A 12,082-nucleotide genomic window follows, 5' to 3' on the forward strand; every position below is an offset into this window, starting at 1 on the left:
CTCTCTCTCTTGAGAGCAGGGATCTGCAGCCTCAGGAGCCCCCGTTGGGTGGCCCCCAGTCTTCTGAGACCTCCCCAGAATACCCTTCGGAGGAGCCCCCTTGGAAGAGAATGTGCAAGAGGAAGCATGTAGACTCCCCTGATGAGTCCATCACCTCTGACACTGACCTTGAGGAGTCAGAAGGGTCCCCTAGGTCGTCCTTTGATGATATCTCCTTCGTAGATATCATAGAGATTCTGAAACAGAGAGGCGGCTGGCCCACTGTCACCCCTTCTGATAAGGAGTCAGTGTACCTGAAGGCTTTCGGGTCTCAACCTTCAGCCTCTTGGGTGTCTCCACCTTTTGATGAGCTCTTGGACCTAGTTAGTTGAAAGGTGTGGGAAACTCCTGATGCCGTAGAACCAGTCCCCAGAAGGCCCAACAAGTTTCTTTCAGCCCTTAAAGAGAGATAATTTTTGACCAAAGGTGTGCCTGTAGATGCCACAGTGGTGGTGGCAGCTACAAAGAAGGAACTAGCGGAGACGACTTCATCTGTCCATCCACTGAACAGGGAGTCTCAAACTATGGATAGATATGGTAAGTATATCTTCTCTTCAGCGGCATTTACACTCAGATCGCTGAATTATCTCACTCATTTTACTAGGCTTCAGAGAGATCTTCTAAAGGAGCTAGGAGATACTCTCCAAATTACATTAGCTGAAGGAGTCCATGAGAAGGTTACTGCTCAGTTGTCCACTTTAAATTCCATTGTTAACTCCTCCATGAGGCTTATATCCTTTGCAGCAGATGGAGCGAGTAGGGCAGCAGGTTCAGGAGTTTCCCTTAGGAGATACTCCTGGATGTATTTATGTAATTTTGCAGAGCCCTTCAAATCTACTTTTACCAACGCCCCCTTTGACGGTTCCTCTCTGTTTGGACCAATGGTAAAAGATACACTCACCAGGTGCGAGCAAGAAGGGAAAACTCTCTCTGCCATGGGAATATGTTTTTCGTCCCTTCTAGACCATACCCTAAGGGTTAGAGAGGCGGGAAAATGTGGTTCAAGAAATCCCAGAGATTTTTCCCGGATGCACAGGGTAATTCCTCCTTCAGAGGCAGAGGAGGAGGAACTAATGGTAGACGTCGCCCTAGAGGCAGGGGAGCCCGCAAAACCAGGGTGGCTGCGATTTCTTTCGTGGACGTCCCTATCAGTGCTCCTGAAGAGGGGCCCACCTGCCCTTCTCTGGAGCCAGTCGGGTTCGCTTATCTTTGTATCCAGAAGCCTGGCACCCCATCACCCAAGACAAGTGGGTACAAAGAATAATTACCAGAGGATACTCCATACCCTTCTCTTTCCCACCCAATCACAGGGATCAAGCAACCATAGAAGTTCAAAAATTGCTTCAAAAGTGAGTCATCCAAACTGTCCCCACAGACCAGATAGGATTCGGAACTTAACTCCAGATTCTTTAGTGCCAAAATGAACAGGGGACTGGAGGCCCATTTTAGACCTCAGCAAATTAAATGAATCAGTGAAGAAGTCCAAGTTCCGAATGGTAACATTGCAGTCTATACTCCCTCTGTTAGGGAAAGACAATTGGATGTGCTCTATAGACCTCCAAGATGCATACTACCACATAAAAATGGACAGAGCATCGAGGAGTTATTTACGCTTCTGGCTGGGAGCCAGTCATTACCAATTTCGTGCTCTGCCCTTTGGTCTCACCACAGCCCCTAGGGTGTTCACCAAATGCATGGCGGTAGTGACAGTTCACTTGAGACGTCTTGGATTCCAAGTGTTTCTGTACCTGGACGACTTGCTCCTGACTGCCACCACAAGGCACCTACTTCTACAGGCTAGGGATTCAACCATCCAGCTCTGCACTCAGCTAGGGATTATGATAAATTGCAAAAGTCTGCCTTGTCACCCTCTGAGTATGTGACTTTTTTAGGCACAGAAATAGACACAGTTGCCATGATGGCTCGTCTTCCTGCAGACAGAATACATAATCTAAGACTACAGATATACAGTCTACTTCCTCAACAAAGAGTCAAAGCCAATACAGTGTTGAAACTTTTATGGACCATGGCTTATACCATAACTCTAATTCCACTAGCCAGACTACATATGCAAATCCTTCAATGGCTACTCTTTTCCGAGTGGTCTCTTCAACAACTGCCTCTATCTCATCCTATTCTGATAATAGAATCTTGCAAAAAGGACCTTCGTTGGTGGATTCAGCCAGATCAGCTAACGACAGGAACACTTTTCATTCCTCACCAACCCGTTGCTACTATGATCACGGATGCCTCCCAGATAGGGTGGGGGGGCATTATCTAGGCAGGACTGTCCAAGGCACATGGCAAGATCATGATGCTCGCTTGCATATCAGTGTCCTAGAGATGAGAGCAGTGCTACTAGCATTGCAATCACTTCCCGACTTTCTTCCTCTAGGGATGATAGCAATTCAGTCGGACAATATGTCAGTGGTATGGTATTTAAACAAACAAGGAGGAACCAGGTCTTACCCCCTATGTCGAGAGGCCCTTCGTGTTTGGCAGTGGGCGATATCTTCCCAATGCTTTCTAGTTGCAATGCATATCCCGGGGACAACCAGTGTGATAGCCAACAAGCTCAACAGGGCAGTCTTGATGCCTCACGAGTGGTCTCTGAATAGGAAAGTCGCGGAACAGATTTTCTGCAAATGGGGACAGCCTTGCTGCGATCTGTTTGCCAGTTCAATCAACGCCAGATGCAGCAGCTACTTCTCCCTTATCCCCCCTCTGGGGGAGACACCGAGAGACGCACTTGTTCACAGTTGGCATCCAGGACTTCTTTATGCATGTCCCCCCTTTCCGCTGATATCACTCCTTACTGGCCTCATCAGATTTGGTTCCCCTTTCTTGGGCCTCACCTTCTAGATGATCCATGGACTCTGGGTCCAGTTTCAGACCTCTTGACACACATGTCAGGCACCTTCCACCCCGGTCTCCACACCCTCAACTTGACACCATGGCTGCTCCACTTCCATCTCTAGCTAGTCAGGCTTCATGATTTCTCACCTGCAGTTACTCATATCCTCACGTCTTCCCACAAGCCTTCTAGAGAAAATTATATGCTAGCAAATGGAAAAGATTTTGTATCTGGGCAAAAGAAAAAAACGTAGATCCTTGCACAGCCTTCATTCCCTTGGTGTTAGAATTCCTAACCAAACTTTTTCATCAGGGATCAGCTGCTGTTACAGTCAAAGTTCAGTTGCCAGCTATCTCCAGTTTTCATTTGGGACATCATGAGCCTAATCTTATGGCTCACAGATTGTGTAAAATTTTCCTTAAAGGCACTACCTTGCTAAGTCCTCCCTTTCAGGAATCTATCTCCTTGGGATCTAAATTTCGTTCTGTCCAAACTTACTTCCCCACCTTTTGAACCCGCACATTCTTGTGAATTGAAGTTCCTTTCCTGGAAGACCATTTTTCTAGTAGATGTTACATCTGCCAGAAGAATGTCAAGAGTTACAAGCACTGTCAGTCAAATCTCCTCATTTGATTTTTCATAGTTTCCCTTCGTACAAATCCATCCTTCATCCCCAAGGTTTGCTCTGTCTAATTTGAATCAAACTATCAAACTGCCAGTATTTTATCCTAATCATTCAAACAGTGCAGAATATAAATTTTATCAACTTGATGTTCACAGACAGTAAAGGTTCTATCTACATAGAACCAAGGAACTTAGAAAATCAGACCAATTGTTTGTATCTTTTTCTGAGACTGGAAAAGGTATGCCAGTCTCTAAGATAACTCTTATCAAATTGGATTTCAAACTGTATCTGGTTTATTTACTCTTCCAATGGCAAGGAACTCCCGTTTAAAATTAAGGCTCATTCTACTAGATCCATATCCACATCTGCTGCCTTTCAAGCCAGAGTCCCAATTGACAGTATTTTTGCAGCAGCAACTTGGGCTACCCCTCATACCTTTATTACTCATTAGAAATTGGATTTGGCCTCAAGGGGTAGAACCTCCTTTGGTTCCACGGTTTTTAGGAGTATAATCCCGTGAGCCACTCGAGAAAAAAGGTGCTAGAGATGCTCATATGTAAGAATGAAGGCGAGCCAGGACTACAGAACATAAAGAAGTTATGTACTCACCATAACGTTCCATGTTTGTAGTTCATCTCGCCCTTCATTCTTACAAACCCACCCACCTATCCCCATCCATGTATCCTTGGAGGATCTGGAGACAAGATAGTATTTCTCTTCTGTAGGGTGGAGACCTTTCATCTTTGTTGTTCCTTGTGGAAATATTTTTTATCACTTTTACAGACAGCAGCAAACAAGATCTGGGGATTCTTACTAGTGCACTATGGGATACCTACCTAGCCACGAGCCAACTGAGAGACTTCGAGCTTTGTAATCGGCCGAGTCAGAGCCGAGGATTGGCTCCAAACCCATATGTAAGAATGAAGTGCGAGATGGACTACAAACATGGAACGTTATGGTGAGTACATAACTTCTTTTTTGACATATTCACCTTGTTTGAACATTATTTCAAAGCACAGCTGCAGGAAAGTATGCAAGAAAGCAAGATGCTGACTACTGTTCTCAGCACCTTAAAGACCCTGTGCAAGGAACAAGAAGGATGAGAAGATCTTCTGGTTTCACAAATATCTACAGCCCCAATATAAGCAAGCAGGAAGGAGAACCTTATGAGGAATTGTTAGGGTATCCAGTGACTGCCAGTCTAGAGGATGTGTGATCCACATAATAAGGAATTTCATGATGCTTCTTCTATGGCAACAGAATCCCTGATAGGATGCCTGACTGTTCGCCTTTGACAGCAGTCATGGGTTGAATTTTCTTGCAACCAAAACATGGCTGGTATTAATGCAAGACAAATGAATCAAGGGAATAATATCCAGAGGACACTTAATACCCTTTTCTTAGACACCACACATGGCATCATTGTCACTCCCAGATTTCCTATCCCATGAAAATGTCAGTTATTCAAAAGATACAAAACATGCTGCACAAATATACCAGGAGAATCCTGCCAGACCATATAGAATCTGGGTTTTACTAAGGTTTTTGTTGTTACCCAGGAAGATGAGACCTCAAGCCCATATTGGACCTGAGTTGATTAAACTAATTTTTTCGGAAAGTACCTTTCTGTTAGTCACTGTGCAGTAGTTATTCTTTTCTTTTGAGGATGAAGACGGGGTTCACTTTTTGTACCTCTAGGATGCTTAACTACATATAAATATGGCAAAGGCATCACAGAAGTTTTTACTCTTATGAGTGGGAACCAGTCATTACCAATTCAGAGCCTTGCTCTTCAGGTAAAGATCCATCCCCACTATGGGCCCTAAACCTTGTTGTAGGAAAGTAAACTTCAGCTCTTTTTGAATCTGTTGCTAAAGTAGAAAACACTTTTTCTAGTGGCAATTACCTCAGCAAGAAGAGTTTCCAAATTTCATAGGAAAGTTTGTAGAGTGCATAGGTAGTTAGTAGGCTTGCAGTTCAGAGGACTATTGAGGAGCTTAGCCCAAGCACTGTCTGGTTCAATGATTTGCTCATGGTCATACATGACTGAGGGAATCAAGAAGTGACAGCCTTAGCCCTCTGCTTCAGTTGCCAGTTTCATGCCATTTCCTTGAACTGACCATGTCTCATCTTTCACAGAGACAGGGTAGTACTTATATCTGACCCACCTTTTATGCCAAAGAAGAAAACAGACCTCAGTCTTAACCAGACTAGTAATCTTCTAGTATTCTTATCTCAGTACTCTAACTAGGGTGAGTTCATGTAGCATTATTTAGATGTTCACAGACAACTCTGTTTCTATCTGGATCATACAGAAGATTGCAGATATGAAAATTTAATAAATTGTTTTTGTATAGTTTGCATCTAACAGACATGGAAAGAAGGTGGCCAAAGTTACATTGTCCAGGGGGCTATCAGACTGCATCACCCTTTGCTATACTAATAATTAAGCTTTACTATTCAGACTATGGGCTTATTTTACAAGATTTTACCGCGTTCTTCAGCCTTCTTCAGAAGTCCATCAGTGGATGACATCTGTATGGCAATGTATCCCAAACTGGTAACAGGAACAAAAAAAACAATAAAACACACAATCCTGTGGAATAACTGGAATACCAACTGCAAGAATTGAAGTGCAGTCATTAAATTCTTGGAATTGATATTCCAGTTGTTCCACAGGTTGTCTGTTTTATTGGTAACAACATGGACTTTGTTGTGTACTTTTGCTAAACATTACAATCTCAATGTAAACAAAAATTGAGAACAAACATTGGTTTCACTATCTTGCAGGACATATTATCATGAGGCCACCTGTCTTTTTCTGCTTAGTCTGTAAAAGTAGTGGCAGTGATGTGCCCTAGAATGGTAATGCAGGTAGAGGGGAATAACAAACAATTAAAAGCTGTTGTATTCAAGACACTTAAATGCTAGTTAGGTGCTTGCTGTCAGCACTTTTCAGTCAGTCACATCTTGTTGGTGGGAGATTTAAACTGGTATCTTGCAGAGGTCCAGGTTCTAGGCAACTAAGAGGTTAACAGAAATTAAATCATTTTAGAGAACGATACACAGGAGGCTGAAATAATGTGCCTATTACCCTAAACGGCAAAGTGGAATTAGGCTAGGGGATTCTGATTGCTGGTTGACTGTCTCTTTTGCAGCTGTAAATGATAACCAGGACATTGTTATAGTTCACTGACTGTAAAGTGTAAAAGGAAGTCTGTTAAAGGAAAAAAATGTGGCAGTGGAACAGTTGTTGAAGGTAGATTGCTTGAAATGATTTGTAAGGGGCTAACTGAATAATTGGCTGAGAACAGATATATTTGGTAATGTGATTGCAACAGGTTAATGAGTGTGTTAAGCCTTTTGGCTCAGAAGGTAGGTGGTAATATATGGGAGTGATTTTTGTTAGAATAAATGTAATAATATAGGGGTGGGTGAGAGTGAAGTGAAGCCACTCATAGTGTTGCTGAATTGAGTCCTGCTACCCCTCCAAGAAGTCCAAAAATAAAATCTCTAAATGGCTTATCCAGCCCTGGAAGGGAGAGGTATTAATCTAAATGTTTTAGAGCTGAAGGCAGGAAGAAGAACAAGTTAAGCAAAATAGAAAAGGAGATAGGTGAGGGCAAAAGTGTGAGACCTAGCTGATGTAAGGTTGTGCGTGAAAACCCTGAACAATGAATGGAAACAATGTACTATGGCTAGGGCAATACAGGAGTGACTACTTACAAAACACAAAAAAGTGGAAAAAGAATAGGACACCCACAACTATAAAGGCTGGAAACACAGAGATACATTTAGGGCTGCAGATTATTCAAGGAAAATCTTAAGGCCACAAGCACCAGCAGGGCTTTCCTACAATAAAGTTATGTAACCATGGCAAGAAATCAACAAACATAAAAAGGCACACTTGCATTATTCCTTTTAATACATCACAAATTGAATTACACCCCTGAATTTACTTAAAGCACAGGGGAGGGGGAATCAGGGGATGAGTCCAACTCACTAAATTAACTGGTACAATGGATCATGGGCTACACTTTATAGTTGGAGCTGATATTTGGGTTTAACTACACAGACCACTCCAATGTCCTCTACCTTTTAAAATGTATGTATGTATTTGGCATTTTTTTTACTGAGATAGTCCAACTGGGTTACGAGGTACTCACTTTCAGCGGAGTTCTGTGGAGAAAAGCTCCAGATACATACAGTTAACAGATTAAAAAATGAGAAAGACATAATAAAGTCATAACATTCAAGCACAAGTATGAAAACAACACATTAGTTTGTCAGAATGAGAACTTAACAGACATAATAAAGTCATAAAATTCAAGCACAAAATGTGAAAAACTACACATTAGTTTGTCAGAATAAAAGCTCAACAGACATAGTAAAGTCATAGTGTTCAAGCATAAATTATAGGGAAAGCTTGATAATAGTAGGATGCAGCATTATATACATAGTAGATGATTATTGATATTCTAGATGTCATAAAATATGGTAACAGATTATATTGATGAAGGTATAGGATAATAGGAGTAGAGAAGGATAGGGTGTGATTGATAGGAATAGATGTGGAAAAGGTATGAGTGTAACCTTGGGGGGAGTATGTGTAGAGGAAGGGAGGGTAGGGTTAGTTAGAAGTGTGGATAGAGAGAGTAGAGGTAGAAAAAGGTATGAGTACCTCAGCCTAGGCTCATACAGGAGCAGATTGAAGGTTTGTTGAACTATTCTTTTATAGAGGTTTTGAAGGAGTGCAGGTTAGTAGCAGTTTTGAAAGTTAAAGGAAGGGAGTTCCATAGTTTTGCCACTAAGCAGGAGTAAAGGCTTAGGCCTGGGGTTTTGTTAGGTTTAGTAGTTGTGAGGAGATGTTTTTCATGAAACAATGAAATGAAAAGAAAACAGTGATCTTTTGAAACAGAATGAACAGGGGCAAAATGATAAAAACTTCATGCAAACCCATAGATACTGGCTTGCATTCTTTCAAAAACTACTACAAACTACTTCTGACTTAATTATATGCTTCTAGAGAGACAGAAGTGCACCAGTATTGTAAGGTAAGATAAAGTGAAAGCACTGTCTTAAATCTGTAGCATAAAGTGTATGTCCCCTTAGGTCAGGGACCCAGTAAAGGAGGTGCTGCTATGAAAAGACTGTTGTTGCCTTCTCTGCAGAATGCATCAGTGTAGTACTGTACCTGCCTTTGCATTTACTCTAATATACTGTCTAGATGTTTACTAAGGTTGAGCGGGTCAAGGGTACAAAAATAAATAACCAAGTGGCTGGTTTTGCAAAATGGACCAGGGTCAATGACAGTAGCAATTCTATTTTCAGTTCACAACAGTAGGAAATCAAAATGCTGACTGGAGAGTTGCTAAAGGAAACGAGAGGAGCTGGTGCCAAAAGTTACAACTGTATCAGTGTTTAAGTATGCTAAAGCAATGCAGTTCAAGCCTTACAGAGTTACTTCTAAGGGAAAAGCAGGAAAGCAGTATGTGGTTATTACCTTAGTGTTATATCAGTAAAGGGGAGTGTGAAGCAACTGCACCAAGCTTTTATTCAGAGGCAGTATACTATAGGATGAAATGCTATATCAGAAGGGTCTATATTATTTGAACAAAAGTTCAAAAGGTCGATCACTGTAAACAGCGAAAATGCTGATAATCAAACCCTATATTTTGGGGAGCTGCGCCCCCACACCTCCCGCTAATTATACATACCAACTCTCAGATCGCACTACAGTGAGAAAAGGGCAAATTTCCTGATCTTGACTGTACCGCAATCTCACAAAACAGACATAGATTATCATCATTTTTGCTGTTTACAGTGATCGACATTTTGAACTTTTGTTTAAATAATATATACCAGAACTAGTATGAAATAATTTTCTTGGGGGTTGTACATAAAGGACCATGTCACTCTTGAAAACATAATAATTTAGGTTGAGGGGAAGTTTGCCCTAAAATAATCAAATGCTTCTGAAAACGGATGTCTTCCTTTTAACCATTTAAACTTTAGTATGTATAGTTGCCACATGAACTAACAGTTATCTTGGACTTACAGCTATGTAAATGTTAGTACTGCTGCCAAGTTATATCAAATAAAGTGTCAGTGACTAGCAATGCCCCAGATAAGCAGTTAAATATGGGGAATTGGCTCTTGCTATAATAAAACACACTGCTGTATCTCCTTAGGGTAAAAGTATTAATTATATTGCAATAAATATTATGTACTATCATTACTGTTGTTGATTCTCTTCATTTCACGTTTTCAGTTTGAAAATATTTAATTTATTTGGTTATATGCATTTTTTATTCTGTTTCAGCTGGATGCTACTGTGACGGCAAGGGGCCCTGTAGAACTCTGGCTAGAGGAATTACTTCAGATGCAGCAGTCATCATTGCATTCTGTAATTAGATCAGCATATCTTCATATCAGTGATTCTGGGTTTCTGTTATTGCCATTCCTTACCCAGTTCCCAGCTCAGGTAAAATTAATTTCCGATGATATTCCAGTTACTGCTTTCTTTATTTGGTTTCCAGCAATGACAACATTATTTTGTTACTGTGATAACCAGATGTGAAATGACAGCATGTTGTGTTGCTGCGGAATATAAAGCAAGGAAGGGATTGTATTTCCCACTTTTACTAGTATGCATGACCTGTATTGAACCAAAATATATTACATCTTTGAAAATTTTCATGATTATAATCTTTTAATAGAGAAATGTAGTCACTAGACAATACAGAAGGGGAGGCATCAGACAATTGTTTGATACGGTAGTCTTTGACGGTGCTTTTTGAAGTGTAGGAAGTTGATTAAAGAATACCTAAAGTTTTTTTTTTTTTTAATTTTCTGACTTTGCTGTTGTTTAGTATATTTGTTTGGACTTTACTTTGTAGGCATACGTATGAAGCTAGAGCTGATCCTTGTCTTGTTTGCACATACAGTTGCTCTGCCTACAATGTGCATGTATGGTATTCATGTTTGCGCATTTAGACCTAGTGACTGTCTTGCTATCCTTTAACTGCGACTCCCACAGTTGACAAAAAAAAAAAAAAGTAACACTTCTCTACGAAGATATGATTTGATGTTGTCAGGTTTCTTTGATCCTCAACTAATGGGTCCGGATCTGATCCTCGGATCTGACTTGGTCGTTTCACTAGCTTATGGCCTCTAACAACTCTTGAGATGGTTCCCTACCCATAATGCACCACCTCTAGAATCCCTCAGATCTCATTTGCCGCTGTAGTATCTGGATGTGGTTGTCTTTAGCACTCGAGCTTTGCAGTGGGAGAGAAGTGCTTTTCAATAATTCACTTCAGAAATTCTTTATCCCACTAAAATTTAATCTGATCTCCTTCCCTTTACCCCTTCTACCTGTTACTTCTTTGATAAACCCTTTCATTCACAAAACTTGTTTATTCTGTTTCTTCCCTTTAGTGTTATTTTTTACTGTAGTTAATAAATTAACTTCTTACCTTGTTCTAAATTTTTCCGAATTTTATATGTTTTTACTTTCCTGGATGAGAAGAATGGGCTTAGCTTGACTTCTTTGAATGCCCACTCTCGTTGCGTTTATTCCTGGTTTCGAAACTTTTACAATAAACTACTATGTCATTGCGGACTCAACCTCTGCTCTCTACCAGACATAAAAAAAGGAGTACTTTTATTATTATAATCATAATAATAATAATAATAATGAAAGTTTTATATCTGAAAAGTTATTGGGGTTTAAATCCCCCTAATGCAATCTAAGGCCCTTCAAATGGTCTAATATTTCAGTCTCTTTATTGGAAGAGAGACTATGACTGATAGAAATATTTATGCAATCCGACTCTCTTCATGTCTGGTCATGCTGGTGTCAGACTTACCCTCTACTGTACAGAATGTCCAGATTTTGCCTCATGTTTTTGGTCCATTTTTCATAAAATTGTGGTTTCTGGCAAATAAATGACAAATCTTTGAAGACTGAATTTAGTAAATTATGACACACATTAGAGTTTCACACTTCACCCTGTAGTAGATTCATGTTGATGCAAGACCTGTTATTCTATCAGTTTTCTGAGTTTTAACTCATTACATCTGAGCAACACCTCCAGGTGCATCTGCAGTTAACTCCTACTGACGCCTTTAGGCATCAATATTGCTTGTTCATATTTGCATCAGTAATTCCAAAACCATGCTACTTACAAGGTTTTAAAAGATTTCATCTTAAAGCCTACACAATGGCAAAGTCAACTGCATTGATGTCTGACCTCTACCTAGTGCAGGTGAACAGATACTAACTGTTGATGTTAAGTTGTCAATCTCGCCTTCATTCTTGCTGGATGGGTTCGGAGCCGATCCTCGGCTCCAACTCGGCACTTGCTTAGCTTGAGAACTCCTTTTACCAGCTCGAGGCAACCCTATATCCCATGATGCAAGGCGGGACTACCTCAGATCTCGTTTGCCGCTTTGCGAAGAGGTCTCTTTTTTGCCAGCTCAGGTAAGTTTGAATTTTTCAAACAGTTAGTCAGGGTTTTATCTCTCCCTTGTTCCTTCTTTATAGTGTGTAGAGTTTCTAC

At 40.7% G+C, this 12,082-nt stretch overlaps 1 protein-coding gene across 1 annotated transcript in view; it reads left to right on the forward strand.

Moving 5' to 3' along the window:
- LOC122816787 (dynein axonemal heavy chain 8-like) overlaps window positions 1-12,082 on the forward strand; it is a 9,517,065-nt gene that overhangs the window by 6,302,142 nt on the left and 3,202,841 nt on the right. The window contains 1 exon segment of the mRNA XM_044089814.1: window positions 9,841-10,002. Coding sequence (XP_043945749.1) covers window positions 9,841-10,002 — 162 coding nt within the window.

This window comes from Protopterus annectens, chromosome 1.part1 (genome assembly GCF_019279795.1).
Source record: "Protopterus annectens isolate FY-2018-M chromosome 1.part1, PAN1.0, whole genome shotgun sequence".
Classification (NCBI taxonomy): Eukaryota; Metazoa; Chordata; order Ceratodontiformes; family Protopteridae; genus Protopterus; species Protopterus annectens.